The following is a 24395-nucleotide window of genomic DNA, read 5'->3' as shown; positions in this document are numbered from 1 at the left end:
TCTTAGTATTCACACAACATTGTTTTTGATAGCCAATCACAATAATGTTACGGTGTTATTCGCTGAATGTCTCAGGTTATGTTTAGTGTGCGCTGTGGAGATTGGTCGATGCAAGACTATGTTTAGTGTGATGTAATAGTAGTGGGTGTGATATTTATAGTCAGACTTCCTGGTAAGCATGCTGAAAATGATTTACTCACCCTACCAACACATTTAACATACAAGGACTGTCAAAGAATATACTACTGTACGGAACAACCACCATAGCAAACATGTTAATAATGATTTGAGAAGTAAGTTATGACGGAAAAAAAATAATTTGCAATGAAAATAACCAAAGCACATTAGTTCTATCTATTCTATTCATCTATTAAAACAGCACAGACTGTAATTGGGTGCTTTGGACCGGGGTCCCTCAGAAAATCATTGGTATTTTTAAAAAGCACTCATTAAAAAGGAAACAGAGAAAAATTATATGCAGTTTTTAGGAACCAACTTATTGAGAAAGTGACAGAATAAAGTACCTGCGAGATTTGACAAAAGCATACCTCTGGGGTATGCGGGGACCCAAGTTGGTAGGATGAATATTAAAACTATAAGGCTGACAAACTGTAAATTATGGTTTTACGATCTATGAGTTCCTCTTAAATACTGTGTTAAAATGTGATGTAAATAATATTCTTATCTGTAGGCTACTCCCCCCTCCACCAGACAGATAAAGTGGAAGGGATGGATTTAAAAATGAAAAGGAACATTCCTGGTTGTACAAGAGATTTACAAAAAAACAGCAAAAAGACATTAACAATAAGGTGCCATTATATTGTAACAAACAAGATTAACAAAGATGAAGTGGCAGCTAAAATCTTCATGTTCAAAACACAGCAATCACAGATTGAGGACAAGGATAGAAAGTGAGACGAGAGAGAGAGAGTTCAAATCTACAAGGGGAGGAAGAAATGACAGGGCATGGGATATCCAAAAATCCAAGAAGAGAGAGGTTTTCATCATCTCACAATAAAACTTCCCTGATTTAAGGAGTAGAAGAGCAAAGGAGCTAGTGACCTCCAAGAACAAATAAGTTGTCTTATGTGCATACAAATATGCAAAATCAAGTGTGCAATATGCAAAAAAACAGAAGTGGCATATGTTTTTTAGAGGAAAAGGATGAATGCAATTAGAATATTTTGTGGTTGACTGCCAAAAATAAATATTGTAAACTATTTTTATCATATTCAGAGGAGTATTTCAAAACCAGCCCCCCTTCACTAAAATATGTTTGAAAATTGCGTAGAGATGAAACTTCTTTCTAATTTTACCACAGAAATAATATGCATCATATTCAACTAAAAAATGCATCACTTCATTCTATCAAGACTCCCCGTGATGATCTACACACAGTTCTCCACAATCCGTTCCTGCACATTACCTGATAACACTCAACACACCACGGACTCAGTTGGTCTGAAAAAAAGAGGCGACATTTCCGAAGCAAGTACGTGACACGGTGTGAATCTCGATGCCACCTCCCACACCTCTCACCCTCCTACTATCCGGCCCACAAGAGATCTCCGCTGGGTAAAATCAGTGCAAGCAGCTCACGACATTCATTTATTCATCCCTGGTATCATCAATCATCCTTCAAACCAGCAGTCCTCCTTTTGTTCCGTCAGTTATGTTACCGAAGCATGAACGTAATTTGTGACAGTTTCCTCAGGGATTTTGCTGTGAGGATGTAAACCCAAAAAATGAGAATTGTAGAGTTTTGGATGGAATTGTCTTTGACCTTGCCTGATTGATTTTTCAAATTGCTTTATACTTTTACACTTAGGATTGTTTCCGTTTGTTTTGTTTCCACCAAATCATCTGTCAAAGTCTCAAAAAGATCTGTTCTCTTGCAAAGCTGGTGTTGTGAATCAATCGGTTGATGTGCCATTAAAGCCTTCGCGTTGATAGTAAACAGACATATGCAAGGCCGCCCACCGCTCCACCTTATCAAAATTTGATATCTCATAAGGGCCTTTCACACTTGCCGGAAAACATAAACACACCTCGAATGGCTGCATGCACACGGAACCTGCACTGTCATTCATTTCAGAGATGGAGGGAGGTCAGCGTAACAGACGGTGTTTGTGGGTCTGTGTGCAAACATGTGTGCAGGCTCGCATGGCAGTAGGTGTGTGCTCACATGTATGTCAGTGTGCAGTCAATGGGGGAGGGAAACATGCATGTTTTGCGCACGCACACACACACACATGCACACACCGGCGTTGACAGGTGGCTGTGGTAAAGAGGTGGTCCCTGAGCTGGGGTCTGACTGTCTCTGGCTGAGAGAGAGAGGAATAAAAAGCTCCCAGCAGCTGTCGCCCTAATTCCTCTAACACGGTGCTTGTGCTCTGATTAGAAAACAGATCTGGCCTCTAATTTACTCCTGACACCAACTAATGCTCTATATCTCAATTGCTCCGTCCCCGCTCGCCACTGGCCTGCCTGGCTGGACACCTTGCGACTCTGAGGGCTGAGAATTGTGCAGGTTTAAATGCACACACAACACTGCAACTGAGCATGGCAGAGAGACATAGTCCTCATCTGGTATCACCTCGACATATCACACTCAGACACACTGCTATTCAGATAACAGACTCCATTGTTCTTCTCCTCAGTCTTCAAAACAACTAACCAGGCCTGAAGAGTTAAGTGTGTCGGCCTGAGCTGTCAGATTCCTGTATGTAAAACCATGGCCACAAAACATATCAAAACTGTTAAAGCTGTATTTCCCCATTCGTTTTGGTTGGAACACCTTAAAACAAAGTCTACCTTGGCTCCTTAATCAAAGCTGTGGAAGTCTAGACTAGAGTGACTTTTTACCTTTGATGGAATCCATCTAGAATTAGATATTCTTTAGAGGCCTGAGGAGAACAAATTACCACGTAATTGACAAGAAAAAAACAACATAATTTGTTTTGCTTTCTGGCATAATCTTTCTTCTAATTGATCTTTGTTTGAAATTATGACAATTAAAAGCTATGACACCAAAGCTGAAACACAGACACCAGAAAGTGTATGTCAAGGTAGTCAAACTTCTTTTACCTCGGAGCATGGGTGGAAATCCCAAAAGTTTTAACCATGTAAGTCTTGTGTTAGGAAAAGCACTCTGAGATGCTGTGGCTGGAGGTGACACAACACCGACTGCCTTTTTTTTTTTGGAGGGTTTTTAAAAAAACATTCAGAGAAATAACTGTGATAATATAATACCAGCCACGACAACATGTGGCTGGTATTGAGCATGCGTGTGTGTGTGTGTGTGTGTGTGTGTGTGTGTGTGTGTGTGTGTGTGTGTGTGTGTGTGTGTGTGTGTGTGTGTGTGTGTGTGTGTGTGTGTGTGTGTGTGTGTGTGTGTCATCATAGCAAATTAGGCCTTGGATACACCCATAGTGGGGACTAACATAGAGGTGGTTTTGAGTACTTTGTCAGGGGTTAATATGTCTTATTGGCCTATCTTGTGCGTAGGGGTCGCAAGGAGATATTGTTTCGTTACAATGAGTTACAAGCCAAAGAGGTGGGGGATTGACAATCTAGATTTCAACTGACAACATGTAGATTGATCTATCTGGTCTTCTTTTATCAACAGCAGATTATTTCAACCCCAGAGTCTGACCCTCTTCTCATAAATGCCATCAATATTGCAGAGTAGAATACAGACTAACATATAGTTGCATATTGAAAAGTTGAAGTGAAAGAATGGAAAGTGATGTTCAGTGCTGCCAGTTTTAATGACAGCGGAGGAGGAGACGCTGGCTGAGTGTCTGGGTGCCGCGATGGGGTTGGCCCAGCAGGGGGCAGAGGTGTGATGCTGGGAGTGGGAGGTGGCAGCTCAGTGTCACACTGCACACAGGGTGTCACCTCACCAGAGAGAGAGAGAGAGAGAGAGAGAGAGAGAGAGAGAGAGAGAGAGAGAGAGAGAGAGAGAGAGAGAGAGAGAGAGAGAGAGAGAGAGAGAGAGAGAGAAGAGAGAGAGAGAGAGAGTGAGAGAGAGAGAGAGAGAGAGACGAGGGACAGGGAGAGAGAGAGAGAGACAGATAGAGACAGGGAAAAAGAGGAGCGATCTATCTCGATCTGTGTGTTCTTGTGCTTCTACCTTTGTGAGGACTTGAGTTTTAGACCTTGAGGTTGTTGTTGTTTTTTTTATCTAAAGTCCGAATTAAATTTAAATTAAGTTAGGCTGAGGGGATGCATTCTGTGATGTTGCGGTGAAGCTATACCTGATGATAAGAAAACAGACATTAAACCACATACAAGACGCGCTTAATGGCTGTGAGTGTCTTTCTCTCTGGGGTTTGTAAGAGCCTACTAGGCTAGGTGTCTTTGTGTAAGTGACTGCATATGTGTGTGTGTGTGTGTGTGTGTGTGCGTGCGTGAAATCCTTTTTTATTTCCTCTTTCTTCTCTCTCTGTCCCATGTATCTGTCTCCTGGGACTCACTTGGCATCTCTCCCTACTTTTAATTCTCGCTCCGCAAACTGCTGCTGTCTGAACACAAGCTGGCAGCACATACATGCAGACGCGCGCACGCGCGCACACGCACACACACACACATTCTGAGTTTCACGAATGCACCAGTGGACCCCTCCTTTCCTCAAATAGGCAATGAAAGACACCACACAGTCACCACACAGTCGCCCCACGTCCGGTTTAAATGCAACACACACGTTTCTCTTCCACATCACTGTCATCTGAAATATTGGAGAGGAACTCACAAACACATACAAGGGACATCAATGATACAGTACAAGTCGAGTTCAAAGAGACAAACACAAATACACACTGGGTGATGAAAGAGAGATATTTACAGCTTCCCAGGAAATAGACACTCACTACGACACACACACACACACACACACATTTCATCACTGACATTAGAGACACAGAGAGACAGCATCTCTGCTTCTCAGAATACAAACCCAGTGTGAAAGAAAACACACACACACACACAGACACGATGAGCCCTTAAAACAGAAACAGAAATCAAGGAAGTAAAAGGACATGAACATTCCACATTTATTTAGATCCCTTCTTGCTCCTTTAGTTTAGGTGTAATAACACAACTGTCAGCGGTGCTCACACAGAGAGTTGCACGCATTCAAGTTCTCCAGCAAAACATACATACACTGAAAGGCAGACGAGCCCAACTTCAAAAGCTAGAAGTAAATAAATGAAAGGCGAGTCTGATAGGGATGAATAAATAACAAGAGGAGAGAGAGAGACGAAAACAGGAAGGAGAGACGGAGGGTGCAGCAGTAAGAGAGGAAGCAGAGAGGGAGATGCAGTGATTTCTGGAGGTTCAGGCAGGGAGAGAGAGTGAGATTGTCACACACACTTCTAATCTTGTTCAAGTTAAACCGGCATGCAGAGATGCAAACACACTCCGGAGATAGATATCTGTGTGCAGCAGTGCGTGTTTTGCAGGTGGAGAGTGCCTGCAAAACATAGCGTGAGGCCAAGCGACTTTCTTGTCTTTTGAGCTTCCTACACTCTGTCTTTTTTTTATTATTTGGAGAAGGGTGTGAGTGTGAATGCAAATATGCAAATGAAACGGTTATTATTGCATTGCTCATCAAGCAGCGCGAAGCAGACATTAATAGGCTGATGAATATGCATGTGAATTTGTTAATTAAGTTAATTATTCTGCTGAAAATGCATTCGTCTTCCAAGGACATCTTCCCCAGGATTCCAACCTGCTCCGCTCATTAGTCATGCGATATTTTACACTGGGCACTGGGACAAGAGGTAGGAATGGGAGGGGCAGGAGGGGCCACCGGGGTTGATATGTCTACAGTATAAGGGCATCATGGGTTTCAAGTCCACTTAAGACCAGCAGTAAGAGTCTAAGAAAGAGATAAAATGGCATTATAATGGCGCCTAATCATTCATCAGCTCTTCAAAACTGAAGGGTCAGTGAAGAGACAAAGCGCTGGACCCTGCTACAGTAGAACGTACACACTTACAGGCCAGACATTCGCTCCATCTCTGCTTTTCTCTTTCCTCTCCAGTAATTCCCCCTCTTCGCTGCTTTTCCTCTAATTGCTTATTAAAACCCTCTTAAATGAACTTTTTGTGCCAACTTTCCAACACATTAATTAATTGTTGTAGCCAATTAAGTGTCGCTGCGCAAATGAGCTTCAGCACAAATGGTCCTGCAGGGCCCGTCCACCCTCCCTCCCTCCCTCCCTCCCTCCCTCCCTCCCTCCTTGCACCATCACCACCCGCTCCTCCTCCTTTTTCCACCACCCTCGCTGACTGCTTTCCCAGCAGCCCCTCTGCCCTTAAAGCGGCAGCATCCACACAGACAGAGAGAGAGAGAGACAATGATCTTGCCAGGCTCTTTGAATTTAAATCGGTAATGAGATGCTTAGACCTTGGAAAAGTACTTTGGTTTGCAGAAGTGCAGCATCATGCAGAGAGGGTGAAGTGTCTTTGGCTTGGGTGGAGATTTTAAAAAGGTCAGAGAAGGATTTTTTTTTTTTAAAGCTGGTGTATTTTTCCTTTTGAGCTTTTTCCCCCATTATTGATGGAGCAAATAAAAGCAAACACTTCAGTATGGATAGAATTTATACCAAAGGAGTGAATGTGATTCAGGATTATTTTGAGTTTTATGAGCTGGCACCAGTGACTTTACATAAAATCAACACACATCTGTATCATTTGGCCCCATCCAAAAGCCTCCTAAAAACTCTTTGGTTGGTCTCACTGCTGTTGAGTGATAAAGAAATAACGAGTGTGTGTGACAGCAGTTTCTCACAAAACTATAAACTGAGTAGAAATGGAGATGGTGTTATGGCATCTATAAAGCATGCTGTTGCAACACTAAAGCATATATCACTGCTGGGATAAAGTCAATCAATTTTCCAAATATCACATAAATAAAGATGTAGCCATAAACGAAATGACTGACATTAAATTTGGTTTGATTGAAGACAAAGAAGGGATGTGATGAAGACAGCACAATTTGCTCAATTCCCAGGTTGCATTCATGATTAAATGTTTTTTCTGTTGCCCAACTCTTAATTAAGGGTGAAAATGTCCATTCAAAAATGTGAGGTTTTTATCAGTTTATTTTTTACATGTTCAGTTTACTAATTATGCTTTACATTAGCTCTTCTTTGCTGACTATGCTGCATGTGTGTGTGTGTGTGTGTGTGTGTGTGTGTGTGTGTGTTAGATCTGGGACTGCGGGAGTCCCTTCCTCCCCTCACTGAGTTTACACAGTCACTGATCAAACAGCCTCAGTCATCAAACTCAACATCAAACTGTAGCACGGCTCAGAGAGACAACAGCGGCCCAGATTTACACTGCACAAAGGCGACACACACACACACACACACACACACACACACACAGGGTGTTTGGAGCGAGATGAATTAACTTGTTTTAAAGAGTCAGTAAAGAGATTTGTACTGGTGAAGATCCGATTTTTTCAATTTCATTCAAAACTAGATTTTTATTACAGTACCGAAGAAAAGCGATAAAAATGAGTGATTGAATTTATGGAGTGGCTCAGCTGCAGAATTCATAGTAATGTTTTGTCTGGAGAAGCCTGCATCAGTCATATCTCAAACTGAAACTGTGCACTTTTGAATGCTAACATGGACTCGAGTTAATAAATCTCAATCCAAATCTGAAAAGTTGAGTGTCAATCCAGCCAGAAGGCTTCTATAAATATTGTTAAATGGGTAAAATATTCAATGTTTGATTTACTCAAAGGTTTCCTTACACTGAATATTGAAATGGATGACTTTCCCCTCCAGAGCCAGTCAGTGTTTGCCCTCATTCGTTGTCCATCAGTCTCGCCTTCTCCATCCCCAATTCACTTATTTTCCTTGCATCCTGAGTGAGCTTTCTGCCAAATTAAAATGTAGCACCAGTTCAGACAGACAGTCGTTTTAGATAGATTGTTAAATAGTTTGTGGCAATCTGAAAAAAATGATCCAGAACCAGCCAGTGTGGCTGGCAGAGATTTATTTTGGCCCAAAAATCCATCAGCAGTGGCTGGTGTACAATTAAGCAGACGGATACATGTTCCGAAGTGTTCTTTACTCAGTCAGGGTCCAGGCAATGTGTGATGTGAGAGCTGGGTCCTAACATTTGACATACATTTAAAAGGAGCTGCTATCTGTTCATGGTTGACAGATTTCACATAGTGGACAAAGGGTACGCAACTGCTGTGGTTATAGGAAAAATATGTGGTCGATTTTAAATGTTTGCTCCAACAATCAGTTTGCACAGGGACAGAGGAAATTGGACTAAGAAGTGATGCAAAAAATACAAGCGCATTAATAAAATTTTGAATGAATATATTAAAATAGACCGTCAGTCAATTCGCTATTTGTCTGGAAGCCCTCCAAAATCACTGTGGCTGAGAGTGAAGCCCTCCAAAATGGAGGCTTCGCTTTGAATGCCGCCGTCGCCGCTATGGCGGGTACGTGCTGCAGACTGGCAGCGTGGCACATTTATGGGCATTCCCCATAAGGTGCCTTTCTGATTGATGGCACAGCCTCGTGCGCCTCCCTCTCTTCACTCCTGATTTATTCGTCTAGTCTCTGTGACTTGGCACTGGCATTGCCCACTATGCTCTCCTGTGGAAAATCCCTGCGGGGACATTCACTATTATTTGGAGTCCCGATGGGCGAAAGCATCAGACAGAAACATATATACACACACACACACCCGGCACTGTCTCATCTCACTCACACTGGGCCTGTGCTAGAGGGCAGGTGAGCCTCCCACTGCCTCCACTCTGAAAGGATCTATCACCCAGAGGGCTCAGCTGCTTGGTGGGCCAGAGGGGTAAGCGGCTCTGTAAACCTGCCAAGTGAGGAACTGGACTGGGTATGCATGAAGCCAATCCACGCACACACGCACGCACGAACCCACACACGCACACACGCACACGCACACACAAACCTTGCAGGCCTCTCTCTTTGCCAATCTGCAGTTTATGATCCTTGTCTGCCTGTCAGGATCTTCATGAAGAGATCAACCCAAGTGGTAACGGAAACAGCACATAAATCAGATTGATGCGAAGGGAGCTGTGTGACTGGGTCAATCTCATACTTTACATATTAGTCAGCGTCTATGAAACAAGTAATTATAAAACCAACTGTGAAAATCAAACTACACTTCAACGGCCACAAATAAACTATACAGTTTTAAATAAGCCTTCGACTACGTGTTCCAAAAGCAGACTTGATTCGTAACACTGTATTCCTCCAGCATGACAGCAGACATATGCGTCTGTTAAGAGGAAAAAAAGACGACCCAATTGCATATTACCAACAATGACCTAATGTTACGGCCAGATTCATGAATTTAAGTCTTAAATAACAAAAAAACACTCCGGATACAAAAGACTTAAACAGGTTTGAAAAATACTTAACAAAACAAACAGCTTATTGAATATTCTGTTCAAGATTTAGTTATACATATTCTTTTAGTTTACTTTTTTAATTCAGATTATGACCTGTGTATTTTGAATTGCGTTTCAGTCTTTTTTACTCGTGTTACTAGTACAGATCAATGACTTCCCTTCCTTGATGTGTTCCTCATAAAGAATAGCTTGTAGAATGAAAGACAAACTAAAATGAGTTTCCAGATCTGAAGAGCAATAAGAAACATAAGAAACATCAGAAATGTGGTTAGCTTAGCCCACGCTGCAGCCATCAACTGTGATCAGGCTTTGCCAAGGCCCGACAGAGGACTCCCTGTGGTTTGAGCTGTATGAGGGAGGGCCTACCATCTAGTGGCCACTTTACAGAAACAATCAAGAGATGCCAGGAGAGACTATTCAACTGGTCGCATTACTTCCTTTAATAAACTAAACCAAGAAAACACATATTACAAAATATTTTTTTTTCTTTTTTACAGACACACCGAACCATTTTCTCCTCCCTTTCCTTTTCCAAAGCAAAAAAACTAACAAACAAACAAACAAAGGAAACAGAAACATTACTTTTTTTTCTTCTTTTTTTTAAGCGTGAAACATTTTCGTTCTGTAGAAAATAACTGCACCAAAAAAAGAAAAGGCTTTTGTTGCACAAGTCTAATATGACATATTAGAAGAGGCTTTCACAGCCCGCCAGCAAAAGCCGAAAAAGTCTGTTTCTGTCTGTGTATACGCGTTTCTATAGCTTTTTATTTCAACTAGCAGAATAGCTTGAGTATTATGGAGCAGTCCGTCGTAATGTAGTGGTCAAATCCGTATTTGAGACAGGAAAGTAGTATGCGGGCTTAGGCTTGTTAGGACACAGAGGTTTTATGTCAAAGGAAGGAAAATCTTCATGTGGCGCGAGAACACATCGCAATTCAGCAGAGTTGATAACAGACAGAATATAATATGGAGTAGCCTTTGGGGCAAAAACAAAACAGTCCTGCAGATGTACACTGTTGTAGGTACCATCCAAAGCAGAAACTCAACCCACACTCCCCCGATAGGCCAAGATCCTTTCGGGGTCGCTGGGGTCCCAAAGGAGGCACAAGGCTGAACACAGGGGAGCTAGCCGGCATGTAAGGTTCAATGGGAAACTCGTGTTGCTCCAGTGTTCTGTCTCAAATACAGCCATTCACAGTATTTTAACTTCAGTGAATATTCCATCACACATTCACCGACCACCACCCCCATCAGAGCGGACGACCGGGACTTCATCCTCCAAAAACATTGACAACTTTGTTAGAAATGGGCACTGCAGTGGGCATGACAATCATTTGTTTGGAGAAAATAAATAATACAAAAAAAATCACAGCTGCATGATACTCAATTTGGAAGCTAAACTTCATTCAAGTCAGGATCTTCAGTGGACAGGGGTTGCAGGTGGTGACAGTCACTTAATGGATTGTTAGAAGACAGATTGACCTCAGGTCCAAACACTCCCTCCAACACAACACAACAGCTTGTTCAGGGGCCAGTGATGATCAGGACCTCAAAAGGCCCTTCATCTCTTTCTCTTAAGACATTCATTTTCATAATCTTTGATTCAACTTTAGCTCCCTGCTCATGGTCCAGTGAGTCATAATCTTCTGGTGTCCCCTCTGCCTTTCCCTTCATGCCAGGATTACTGCAGCTGTCTCACGATACCTAGGCCTGTCTCACCGGGGGGACCGAGGGTCAGCGGGCAGCTCCATGAGAAAAGCGGAGGTCCTGGTCCTTGGGGAACTGTGCTGCAGTGGTAGGAGCAGCAGTCCCCAGTCCTGCTGGGGTATCGGCTGCAGCCGTAGCTTTCGGGGGAGAGTCTGGAACCCAGGGTGGAGGGGGCTGTCCCCGGGCCAGGGCCTCCACAGCAGGAGCTGGGTCCTTGCTGCGCTGAGGGTCCCCAGCTTCCGAGTCCTGCTGCGAGATGAGCTGGAGCAAGGCAGCTGCCATGGCAGGGCTGATGTCCTGGCTGGGTTGGGTCTCAGACCCAGCCTGCTGGGCATTTCCAAGGAGGAGAGCTGATGGAGGTGGCCCAGGTGGAGAAGGTGGACGCTGCTCACCAGATGGAGGCACCTGGTTGACCCCAAGCTGTTTCCTCTTTGATGGTGCACCATCTGATGGGGCCAAACAGGACAGAGAACAAAACGTTAGGCAACGCATAAAATGTTGAATTTCAATGTGCTCTATTCATACAACAGCCCTAAATCTTATTTGTCCTCTTGTTTAATCTGCACTTACGCAAAGTAAAAATGTATTTGTTACAACGGCCTGACAAAGGTACACAATGTTGACATTCCTACCTTCACCACAAGAGGGAGAGCAGAGCACTCCAACTGTATTATAACAAAGTACATTTCAGAACCATTAGGAGGGAAAACCTATCTGCCGGTATTGTTGCAGTAAAGTTAACTTTGTTATGGACACTGTGTAGATACAGTGCAGTAGATACTAAAACTATTCTGACCGGAATACAAAGCTGGCCTAAAAAAAAAAAAAGAATCTACAGGCACGCAGCTATTCAGATATACTAAACCTCAACGTTGAAAATTGAAAATAAGTTTAATTTTAACATGAATCATCACCGTTAAAGAATGTGTATTAAACACAGTTTAACATTGGCTGTATTCACTATATGGGTTTAAAAAGTAATTGCATTAATGTATGCAAAACAGATGCAGCTGGTCTTGTTTTTCCTCCAACGACCTTCAAAAAAAAAAAAAGAAAAAAGGGGGAAAATGTGGTAACTAGATGAGAAAACATTAGGAAGGGCATGTACAGCTGGATGAACAGAAAGGTGACTTATGTAAAGGAATTCTAAGTATTATAAAGGTCAGGACAAGATTACTAAACCAGGTTAGTCTCATTCTTTTCCAATCTACAGCAGTGCAAACCAAGACGGCAAGGGCTTCAGACGCCTCGACGGGAGAAATAACCAGAAGAAAACAGGACTGTTACCATTCCAGTGTCAGCAGCATAGTCAATAGTTTTATTCAACTTGCTAATCACATTTTTAATTAATATCCGAGTCAGAGTGAACAGTTTGAAACAAAACAAAAAAAAGTGTGACAAACCAAAAGTTAAAAGAAAGACATGCAGGTGAGGTCTAAAGACTCAAAACATTTATTTTCACTTGATAATTTATTAGACGTTCTTCATAAAAAGGCGGACATTACAGACCGTTTAAAGCAAATCGCCTCATGTGAAGAATCCATGACACCTGCTATATCATGAAAATGAAGTGAGAGCATGAGTGGAGATGGGAAAGATACAGAAACAAAGACTATGAAAAAGAAACAAGGAAGTGGGAGAAACGTGGAAGGAATAATACAGTGTGAACCTCTCTTTTCACTCAAATTAATAAAACTAAACTTTCTCCCGGTTTATTGAGTACACCGGTGAGCGATGACCATGTGCACCAAACCTTCGCCTGGTTACCAGGGTCATGTGACGACAAAACGCTTGAGTGACATTTGGCGAGGTACTGCATTTTTCAATATGCGAGGTGGGGGGGAGGAAGGGGACAGTGGCGAGCGTGTGAGGAATGTCGGGGATCAAGGAAGGGGTGGGGGGGATGCATGACACGACTAATGATCACTTTGTTGACTTCATCAGGTAGTCTAAAGTGAAATGAATTTGATAAAGAGTATACAGGAATTTTGAAGAACAAAACTCAGTTTGCTTCTATTTGTTCTCTGCCCTGCTCTCCTCATTCTTGCTGTCCCCGGTGATTTTCAACTGACCTTGGTTCCCCCTTTTTTTCCACCCTCTAGAGACTAAACCCGGACTTGCCCTTGCGATCAGTAGTAGAGGCAGACGAACCGCGCATTAGTGCCTCCTCTGATTGGACGCCATTGCTCTCGTCGCCTTGCTCCTCGGTTTGTGGCTTAATGATGTGGCCCAAAATGAGAGCCAGCAGGTTGGCCTGGTCTTCCTGGCTGAGTGGCGGCTCTCCGGATGGCGGAGAGAGTTCCTGGGGTTCGGGAGGCGGCTCTGGGGGCTGGGACCTGGCTGCGGACTGGGCCTGGTCCTCTGGAGCCCCCTGGTGGTCAGAGGCTTCACTGAGGGCAGACAACGACTGGCTGAGTGTCTCTGGTTTGGAGAGGTTGAGGAGCTGAGCCACCTGGGGCAGGCTGAGGTCCGTCTGTCCCTGGAGGAGGTTAAGCAGCACCGCCAGCTCTGTCTGGTTCAACTGCTCTGCAGCAACTCCCAGGCCTGAACACATCCACGCAACAACAGTTCAAACTATGACAATGCAATACCAACAAACAAAAAGATGCATAAACATTTCTTCTGAATAATTCCCAAATTACTTTTTAAATTTCCAAGCAGTGCAACAGTATGCCAGCCTACTACATTAATAAATAACTACAGTAATAATAGGACAATCATAAAACAAGGACATGTACGTGCGCTCCCAAAGTTGGGTTATCATTCCATCAATGTTACCAAAATCTGCACATTTTCCCAGTTTGCATGTCTTATGTCCATGTGTGTTTCTGCTAATAGTTTTGAGAGGCAGTCGTTACCTGACAACTCACTCTCTAAGTTGGCTGAGGACGGAGGTTTTCCTGGTGGAGGCGGTGGGACTCCAGCCGGGCTTTGGGCTTGGGGCCGGCTGTTCTCTCCGCTGGAGGTCCCTGTCGCATCCTTGCGGGGCACTTTGGGCACAGGCACATCCTCGGGCACCCCGCTCTGACGTGCACGTCGTCGCTTCTTACTCCACAGCTCGTGGCAGTCCTGGTGGTGAGGAAGACTGGAGTCGCAGTCGAGAGACAGACACGCGAAGAAAAAAGGAAATTATTAGACAACCGTGAATTACAAATCTGTAATCAATCAAATAGAATTACAGAACTGAATGAGATGTTTAAACAACGAAAAGTATTACGTGTGCCCTTCAAATACTTTTTCACTAGCTCTTACAATTAAAAAAACTAAATATTATTATATATCTGGTACTATATCGATGAAAGGTGGAATCGGAGGATATGGGGATACTGACTCTGGCGGCGGCATCTTGCTGGGCTCAACGTTACTCAGAAAGTCACTGTTGAGAGCGTGCTCCGATGAGCAGCGCCGCGCAGGGTCGAGGGTCAGCATTCGGTCCAGCAAGTCCAAGGCAGCAGAAGGTAAACTGTGCAGAAGGGAAAAGATTTTTTTCAACTGTAGAAACAGACGCAGGGTTGATCTCAGCTACTTTGGGGAAGCTCAGCATGGTTACGTACAAGGCAAACTCCTCCCGCAGCCGTCGTCTGTACTGCTTCTTGGGTTTCATGGTGTTGAAGAGGGGAAGTTTAATGACGTCAGGCCAGGCTGCAGGACAGGGGCTCCCGCACAGACGGCTGAGGGAAAGGACAAGAGAAAGGCAGAGATGGGCTCAGCGATGAAGAAACGGAGACATCGGGGTGTAGAGGTTGCAGCAGAAGTTATTACTTAAGGTGCTGTGCTCAGGAAAGGGCAGCCCTACCTGATGAGCTCCAGCTGTAGAAGCTCCTGGTTAGCCTGGAAGATGGGCTTCTTGGTAAAGAGCTCTCCCAGAATACACCTGAGCCATGACAGAATGGGAAGAAGTAGTACAAAATGATACACTACCACTCACCAAGCTGAAACTAAGTTTAATAAACTGTTTTAATGTGTGAACACCAAACAGAATCTCTGTCAGACAGGACGATTGTGAAATAAATACATTTTATTTGTACATTTCCAATCCTGCACATCTTATAGAAGAAAGTCTTTCCCTCAAAGACAAAGCAGTGCATAGGAATACAAACATAGGAGTGTAGAAGTTGTATGGAAATGTATTGCTGGTGCAAAGGTTCAGAGTTAGTTTTTATTTTTACACACTGTTTAAATTACAAACAATTTGCATAAAATAGTCTTCTGCTTTAATTCAAGTTCAAATTTGACAGCAGAGCACACGGGACAAATCAATAAAGTAAAAACTAATGAGCGAGCCAATCTGCCCCTCAGTGCCCAAGGTGCTTCAGGATTAAAAAGTTACTCAGTGTGCAGCAAACATCTAGTTTAGTTTACATGGCAGAAAAAACACATCCGTCATTAATATCTTCTGTGAAGTTTTCAACAAATCCATAAAAACTCAAATACATAAACTACGGTATCAGTGTACCATGGTGAGTGGGAGGCTTTCACCTACCAGGAGGATACCGAGTAGGAAGACGTGCACTTTGGCAAAAGATCATTTCAGAATAACCTTTTCAAAAACACACAATGCAGCTTTTTTTTCTCATGTATTGTTTTTAGAATGATTTAGTGCTTATTTTCTAAAAATGGTGACGGGTTAAAGCAACTAGACCAATATTAACGAGAGGTTGCATCACCCAACAAAACATTAGCCCAAATGTACACGGGTTCATGAAGCCTACACTACATCATATAATGGAGGAGTGAGTGTATGGCAGAGGAAGTTAAGTGAGTGTGAATGAGTGATGTGCTATCATGACAAAGGTCGTACTCACCCACAGCTCCATACATCAATGGCTGGAGAGTATCTCTCCTCTCCCAGCAGGAGTTCAGGGGGGCGATACCATAGTGTGATTACTTTATTAGTGTACGGCCGACTGGGGGGGGGGGGGGGGGGGAACAGAGAGGGGACAATGAGACCCGGTGCACTCTCTTAGAGCAAACACAAACATTTCAGCTTTCACTAACGGGGATGCATCTGAAGGACAACTGTGACAGAGAGTCATTGTAAATCAAGAGGGAACTCCATGCTCACAGTGAGCTTTTTATTACTGCTTCAATCACCCATTGACACATTTAATCGTGTACTTAAATTACACAAGCAAGCAGATGAGGTCCCCATATATTGCACACATTTAGATGACAAACACTCGTGTCTTACCTTTCCTCTGAACTGTAAAGCCGAGCCAAACCAAAGTCAGCCAGTTTGATCTGACCTCTGTGCAAAGAAACGTAAAGAGATCAGCAGCAACTCCACCAAGCATGAGAACAGACGCCCGGACAACTATAAACGACTGACAGCAACTCGGCTCATCTGCCCGAGCCAGGCAGGTCGTCTTGAATAATTAGTTTGCATTTAAACAAAACAAAATTATGAAACTTGCTATTGCTGGAGATATCCAAATCCTTTGTTCCCCCCTTTTGTGTGATTCAGGCTAAATACTGATACAAGAATTAGAATTAACATTGTAACTGATGGAAACAAACACGCTGCACTTTGAGAAGGTAAAGTGAGTGTTCAAACTCAACAAATGTCCAAACTAAACGGATCTATTTCCAGTCAGTTGTATAGCAGCAGTGTGTCTCTTAAGTGCTCCATTTCACAGCACAACCCACAATTCAGCTACTTTTCATTGGCATCTTAGCTATTGCAGCTTGTTTAGCTTCCCCTTGCATCCCCGAAATGTTGCAGTTCTGTACTGAGCAAGCATATGTTAGACGTTGCTGTACTCCTTTCATTGCTGTAATTTGCAGCGCCAGTTAGTCGCAAAGTAATTAGCTTTGCTGCTGACACACTTTGAAATTCTTGCATTCCGATCATTGAAGTTAGCGGTCGACTGCTTTTGGTCTTTTGAGTTCACAGTATTTACAGTGTACAGCTGCATTTAAATCATCGGCAGGAATGTTTTCCAAGTTGCTGTCGTGTACGTTGTGCCTCATTATAGCTGATATTGTTAAAGTCAGTTTACAAAAAGGGGATCAGGTTAGTTAAACAAACAAACGTAGACTGTAGGCAATACTGAAGCGTGACAATTCCCCTGAAACAGCTTTTACTGCTAATCAACTGAATCCTAGCTGCTACTGCAAATGAAACAAAAACCAACAGTCTACATAAAGGACACTTCAACATTTCACTACTTCGTTGACTGTTCTTTACCTGTTGTTGAGCAGTATGTTGGAGCATTTGATATCTCTGTGCAGGAAGTTGTTCTTGTGGCAGTAGTCCAGACCCTCCATCAGCTGGCGCATGAAGCTGCGAACGTGCTCATGGGAGAACTGGACCAGGCCCGACTCCAGCAGGCCCATCAGGTCGTGGTCCATGTACTCAAACACCAAGTAAAAAGCACCTAAACACAGAGGGAAGATCGATTTAGAAACACAACATACACTCACGAACCACAAGTCTCAAGGTTAGAGCATTGGGGCTGTCAAAGAGAGGTTTGCTGTGTACTTGGATCAGCTCATATAATTTAACCGAGCTTCAATTCTGCTCCTCGGTAAGTGAGAATGCTCTACAGCGAGTAATCTACTCAAAGTGTGCTTTGTCATAACTGCACAGCCAGCTACAGTACAACGTCATGTATACACATCAACGTATTAACCAGCACTGCTCCATGTGGAATGAAACTCGCTAATGTGAATCATCACCACATGAACTTCATCTGCTGTCAAATAACCAAACCAACTGGAGTGATTACATCAGGCCTAGTTTGAGTTTTTTTGAAGATGAGATGTGTATTGTATATGAGTTGAATAAGGAAAAAAACTCTATTTTCCATGCATATTAAAACTTCGTCATCCTACTATACTAGATAATTAAATATTTAAGGTCTACAGCCCGATACACTGATTTAAAGTTGATCTGATTCCCAATCTATGAAGTTTAGATCGTCTATGATTTGATGATTTGACTGCAGATGAATTTAAGAGTTTGAGTTTCAACTTAAAGCATCTAAATTACTAATATATGTAGTAATTTGTCTTTTGGACACTGTCGTGGTTTTGCATCAAACAAGTATGTGGATTTTAAAACGCATGGTATTCTCACAGTTCTCTATTTTACATAATTTCCATTGTTATCATTTATCCTGTGATTATCACTGCAGCCCTGAGCAATGTGCACAACAGCGGTGGGAGAAAATCCACACCGCGACGGCCATTCTTTCAGACATGCTACAGCTCACAGCCGTGGGTTTCAATGGTGACACGTGGGAAGGTTCCCGTCAGTCACAGCAGTCGAGTAGCACTGTCGTTTTTTCATTTACCCAGTCCTGGCAGATAATATCTAACCCGCTTACCTCTGTCCTTTTTAAAGTCAAGTGCATCCTGCTTGTCAGTGACTATCTCCTTCATGTTGACAACACTGCGGTGCTTGAGCTGCCGCAAGATCTTGATCTCTCTAATGGCTGTGATGGGGAAACCCTCCTTTTCATTGTCCAGACGCACTTTCTTCAAAGCCACCAGCTCACCTGTCATGTTAAAAAAAAAAAAAAAAAAAAAAAAAAAAAAAAAAAAAAAAGGTATTTAGGAAAAACAGTCAATGTGAATTCTGCCTCTGCTTGTTTTAACATAAAACACATGAGTACTACAGTGACGTAAGAGCAGATAATATTCCCTTACCAGTGTCTTTGTCCTTGGCCTTGTACACTTGGCCGTAAGTGCCTTCCCCTATGATGCCAATTATATCAAACTTATCTACGCAGCGTTTGCCCCAGTCGCTCTGGGTATGTTTGCGCTCACCATAGCGCGGGCAGCAAATCCTGCAAAGCAACAAAAATAAAAAATGAGATTTTACTCAATGCGGGATTTAGGAGAGGAAGATTGGAAGTGGGTGAGTAATAACAGAAACTGACTTTGGTCTCTTCTTGAGGACTGCCTGGGGTAGCGGTGAGGCCTGGTGGATGGGGAACTGTGGGGGTGACGAGTCACCTCCAGGTAGGGTGGGCGGTAAAGGAAGGTCGGTGAGTGATGGCCGGCTGCGGACTTCCTTCTCCTTCCTGGATGGCCTCTGAGGAGGGGTGGACTTCTTTGGACTGATGGTGTAAAACACAAAGACATTTAGAGAAACGTATACCGGTAATTGATCAAAGAGACAGGAGAAGCAAATATTCAACATGTACTGAATTGTTTGTAGTATGAGACTGATAATAAACTAACACCTAAAGGAGGCAGAAATAATACTGATGATTGGTGATAATGATGGAATAAAAACAAGAGAGAAAAGTGGGGACTTCAGCGGTGTATTATGATGCATGTTGTGTGGGCTATATTTTAAGAGCACAGATGAAAGTTGTACAAAATGTGACCTCCGTATAAGAGATGCGGATACATTAACACCAGTGCTGGAAATTAACTTTTTATGTCCTGCCACTGTGGCTGGTGGATTTCAAAACCTCCAGAATCCTTTTGGCTGGTGGCTGGTGCTAATTTCCAACCCTGTTAGTGTCCAGTGTGACCGTTTCTGTTGGTCTGTATCACTGTTGGGGGTACTCACCTGTCCTGAGCGTTTCCCAGCAGTGCGGGTGGTAAAGGCAGGAGAGGAAGAGTCGACGTCTTGTGGAGCGGGATCTGGCGGACAGGGCTGCGTGTAGGAACCGGAGCTGGCGATGGGGCCTGGGATGTGGTTGAGGGTGTAGGAGGCTGGATAGTTGCTTCTGCCTGAGGTGGCAGTGGTGGAATCTGGATGGCTGGAGCGGGTGGCACAGGAGGAGAGGGCTGAGGAGGTGCAGGAGAGGAGGCGGAAGAGGAAGGTAGAGGTGCAATAACCGGATCTTCACCACCGGGAGTATCCTGGGGTAACGGCACAGGTGGTGGGGGCAGAGGATCTGCTGCTGCCGAGTCTCTTTCTGGCTGGGGAGCCGCGGCTTTAGTAGGCCGCAAGGAGGAGGAGGAGCCTGCAGATTTACGTGGCGGTGCCGGCGGAGGAGGAGTAGAAGCACCACCACTAGCACGGGCAGCCGCCTCAGCAGCCTGCCGTTCCTTCTTCCTGCGGCTCAGCTCTGCTCCCAGGCTGGAGTTAAGTGGCAGGCGGGAGGAGGGAGGGGAGCGGCTGGTTGGTCGGCTGCTGTGGGAGCTGGCCCCCGCTGCAACAGAGGAAGCATGCCTCTTGCTGCGGGAACGGGAGGCGGAGCGACGAGAAGACGAGTAGTGCAGAGGGGAGCGACTCCTGGAGCGGCCAGAGCGGCTATATTAAAGAAATACATTTTTTATATTTTAACTTCCTGTAGTCAAAGATTATCATACAACATGTTGCATTCTTTTGAAAACTTAAAAAAAAAAAAAAAAGGAACAGAGTGGGAAGTAAACTCACTACCCACCAGACTACATAAAATGGCTGTTGAGCAAACATAATGAAAATGAAACCATGAGACCTTTGATATGGGATGTAACAGTTTATATTGGCAAAAAAAGGCCAAAACAACAGTTTGTCAAAACCGAAGTAAAGGTTGAATCCTACATTTTGATAAAGTCTGAAGCAATACAGCTCATTCCCTGTGTAATGTGCTAGTTAACGTTAGCTTTGACTCCATTCCAGTCACAGATAGACGCCACTGTTGCCCACAAAATAAATACAAGGAAATGTTTGAATAACCAGACAAAGTAGTTGAGAAACTATGAATTTTAAAAAACATTCCCACACTTCTTAGGGCTCCATTATTCTGCTAGTACAAATTATAATCTGTCCATTGTGCATATAAATGTCCACGTTTGGTTGAAGTATAGCTGCACCGTGTGAGCTATACTTCAACCAAACATGGAAATGATGACTGGCTTTTTATGATGTGGAAAAAGTATGACCATGGTATTATACACTAATCATAAATGATTCTTATTATTTATTTACAATGTGAAAAATGTGTTCTCACCACCAGGTGCCAGTTTTTTTTTTAATTGCCTTTACTTTGCCTTTGAAAGAGAACAGTGGCTTAATACATCTAAATGTAATCATAAATGCAAAAGTCTCTGATGACTACAGTAAAGGCACAAACAAGGGTTACTGTGCCCCAACCTTCTCCTAGTCGCCATAGCTCTTGCTGCCTGTCTTGACACTACCTCCATCCTTTCATTTTCTCCCCATCAGGCTTTTGTCAATGTCATTAAGGGTCTAGAAGCAGCAAATATGTTGCTGGCGTGAGAAGGCCTCTGCAAGTTCAACCAGTCTGCCTGATTTTACTCTTACAATGCAGGTTGCTTTGATAATACAACGTCAAGACGTGTGTAACTATGTAAAAATACTACTAAATATGTCTCAATGGGTAAATTGGCCTTTTGTACCATGACACTCAGTTAATGGCCTCTGATATTCTACTCTTACTCTGTCAACATGCGTGTCTCAGTGTAAACTATAGAATTATTCCCCACTATTATAAAGCTGTCCTTGCATCATATACTCACCGTGACATGGGGCTGGTGCTGGAGGACCGGCGGGCGCCATAGGGGCTGTTGGAGCGTCTCCTCGAGTAGGGGCTGCTGTCCCTCTCATAGCTTGAAGACCTGTGTCTGCTGCCGTACGGGCTGTCTGATCTCTGCCTGCTGCGGCGGGACATATCCCCGTAAGGATTGGGGCTCTGCTGGGCCACCCTCCGTCTGGAGTAGCTGTCATCCCCCTGCTGCCCATACCCACTGCCCTGTGGACTCTCGCTGCCAGCCCCTCTTCTGGGACTGGGCGAGAGAGCAGAGCTGGTGCCCTTCCTGCGAGGGCTTCCCCTAACCGCAGCCTTGCCCTTGGGGCTCGCCTTGTGGCTCTTGGAGGACTTGCGGTGGCTTCTGTCTGCTCGGTTCCTCTGGGAGGTGCTGCGGCTGCCCTCCCCTCTGCCCTCTCTCCGTTGTTGCTTTTCTTTGCGAGACTTCCCTGAGCGGCTGCTCTCCTTGCTGCGAGATGAGGATGTGGAGGAGGTAGTGCTACCTACACTGGCTACAGGCTGTACCTGGGTGGAGAGCATCAGCTCCCCACGTTTAGAGTCACCCTCTGGCTGGACCTGGTGTTTGGATGAGGGCCCTGAGGACGCAGCCTTCTCCTTGCTCTTTCCAGCACTCCCCTTCTCGCGGTCTTTGCTATTCTTTTTCTTGTACCCACGTTCTCCATTCCCAGAGTCTTTAACTTTATTCGGGTCCTTGGACTTTTTTCGGCAGTGTCTGTGGCCCCTGTTCTCTCTACCGTCAGCCTCTAAGCCGACATCGTCCCCTTCGTAGTCTGGTGAGGGCTCCAGTCGGTCCCCGCCCCCCCTCTCAGATGGCCTTGAGGACGGTGGGTCTGAAAAAGTGTCCGAGTCGGAGCTGATATCATCGTACTCCACCAGAGGCTTCACCGTGTGGACACCAGGTGGCGCCGTATCGCCGAGGGTATCATTTTCGGGTCCCGGTGCCGCCGACAATTCCCGATTATGTTTGGTTGATTTATGCCGTTTGCGTTTGGAAGAGGACATTGAAGATTTTAACTGCACCTTGCCGTCCTTGCTCGTCTTTTCTCCCGCAGAGGTATGGGTCGAGGCCTGGGTCTGGTGTAGCACATTGCTAGATTCCGGCTTCCTCTTGGTCCCATGGTGTCGGTCCGACCCAGGCATCCCTCACGCCGGCGTCGGTACCTCGGCTGCGACTGGGCCTCGGTGGTCCAGGCAATTCATTCACAGGGGAACAGTAGAGCTCCTCCAAATCCCCAACAAGTGTTAAGTTACTAAGCAGAAACGGCAAGAAAATAAGCAAAATCAACACACCAGGCCGCTCACGTCCAGTCCTCCTCAACGCCGATTCATTCCATTGAGATCGCCAACATAGTTCGACAAAGCAGAAAAAACGCCAGGGTGGTTGTCCAGTACTGTAGAGTATGTACTGTGAATTAGTCAGTCACTGAAAAAGATTCCAACCGAACATCGGAGCATTGTGGTGTCGTCTCCGTCTCAATTTAGCTAGCACCGCCAGCTAATGCTCGGCGGTTAGCGAGCTGACTCGTAAAAAAGAAAAAGTCCCTTTGTGAAAGGTGTCCTTGTCCAGTGCCAAGTTAAGTAAAGGTGCTTTTATTCCACAGAATTACGATCTTAGCATTCAGAAACAAGCAAATGCCTTCATTAGAAGACGCTCGTTTCTCGAACAAAATGAAAACTTGACCCGGTTGGTACTGTTTACATGTTCCCTTTAATGTAAGTTTTATCCCCTATAAAGTCAATATTGTTTAGAAATGATAGTATTTTCGTGTGCAGTAGATGTTCCAGTTTATTATCAATGGCTCTGGGTATCAACCAGGCCTATATTTAGGGCGATGCTAGTGGATTTAATATCATCCACAGCCCTATCTGAAGGAGACTACAAACGCCATTGTGGCTCCTGTGACTAGCAACTTCGCACAGCAGAATGAACCGGATACCGGAAGACTGTCAATCTTGGTCGTATCATAGCAACGACCTATCACAACACATAGCCCGCCTCCTGTACTCGTGGTCCCGCGCCAGCAACGGCAACATGTAAAAAAAAAAAATCCAGAACAACGTTGAAGTATTACCGGATTTTCATTTGAAATGAGATAACACACGGCGTTGGACCCACAGAGATGGAAGTATCGGGATCATGGTGGGTTTGACATTTTAAACATGGCAAAGCTGGATTATCAACAGGCAAAATGGGCAACTGTCCTGGGGCCCTGACAGCTCCAAGCTGTGTCATCTGGTCTGTGCTTATTGATCATTTGTTTAGGAATGTTGTTGGAGGAAAATTGTTGTGCAGGAGTTACAGTACAAAGTGGCAATGTGCAATAGAGTGTAAATAAACACTATAATCAATAAATATTATCAATAAGGTGGAAAAAACAGAAATGCACAGAATGCCACAAATGTAAACACAGTACATTTACAGTAGCCCAAGCATCATAAATACAAACAGGTTGATACGAGCAAATCCAAGCAGCTGAAAAGGCAGTTGGAGCCACTTCAGCACCATATGTCTCTGCCGTCCGTCACTCTGCTCGAGGTAGACGAATTGTAGAGTGTTATAGAGTGGAAAATGTGTGGCATTGTATGAGGCTATTTTTTTTGGTATTGTACCTATTCAACAAAGGATTGTGTACTGTGTGACAAAAGCATCTGTTTATGTTGGTCTCCAGTCACAAGGAGTTCAAGTTGTTTTTGTAAAAATAACAATATGTTAAGATTAGTTGAACAAGGAATATACAATATAAAGCAAGCTAATTAGTGTTTTCTGAGTACTTCATAAAGTGAGCTTTATAAAGTAAGTCAAGTTGATAAGAA

At 44.1% G+C, this 24395-nt stretch overlaps 1 protein-coding gene across 2 annotated transcripts; it reads right to left on the bottom strand.

The window, feature by feature from the left end:
- Nucleotides 1-9836: 9836 nt before the first annotated feature.
- On the bottom strand, nucleotides 9837-23476 carry cdk12 (cyclin dependent kinase 12). 2 transcript variants are annotated; one of them, XM_079281920.1, is made up of 14 exons: nucleotides 21553-23476; nucleotides 19652-20341; nucleotides 19011-19190; nucleotides 18778-18917; nucleotides 18456-18626; nucleotides 17315-17504; nucleotides 16319-16375; nucleotides 15933-16034; nucleotides 14924-15001; nucleotides 14682-14798; nucleotides 14459-14590; nucleotides 13986-14212; nucleotides 13279-13671; nucleotides 9837-11573 (listed from the first exon to the last, which is right to left on the bottom strand). In XM_079281920.1, the coding sequence occupies exons 1-14, from the start codon at nucleotides 22719-22721 to the stop codon at nucleotides 11155-11157; spliced, it is 4065 nt and encodes a 1354-aa protein (XP_079138046.1). In that variant the 5' UTR covers nucleotides 22722-23476; the 3' UTR covers nucleotides 9837-11154. The 2 variants fall into 2 exon arrangements, with proteins under 2 accessions (XP_079138046.1, XP_079138047.1); XM_079281921.1 differs by having other exon boundaries at nucleotides 13998-14212.
- Nucleotides 23477-24395: the final 919 nt, after the last annotated feature.

Source organism: Melanostigma gelatinosum (assembly GCF_949748355.1).
Source record: "Melanostigma gelatinosum genome assembly, chromosome: 13".
NCBI classification, from domain to species: Eukaryota; Metazoa; Chordata; class Actinopteri; order Perciformes; family Zoarcidae; genus Melanostigma; species Melanostigma gelatinosum.
Note: the sequence above shows the minus strand (reverse complement) of the source record. Positions and strands in the feature narration are given on the sequence as shown.

Coding starts and splice junctions, on each gene's coding strand:
- cdk12 (XM_079281920.1), bottom strand. CDS start 22,721: ATGCCTGGGTCGGACCGACACCATGGGACCAAGAGGAAGCCGGAATCT. Junction 19,191..19,651: donor CTGGGAAACGCTCAGGACAG/GTGAGTACCCCC, acceptor TTACACCATCAG/TCCAAAGAAGTCCACCCCTC. Junction 11,574..13,278: donor AGAGGAGGCACTAATGCGCG/GTTCGTCTGCCT, acceptor TGGCCCCATCAG/ATGGTGCACCATCAAAGAGG.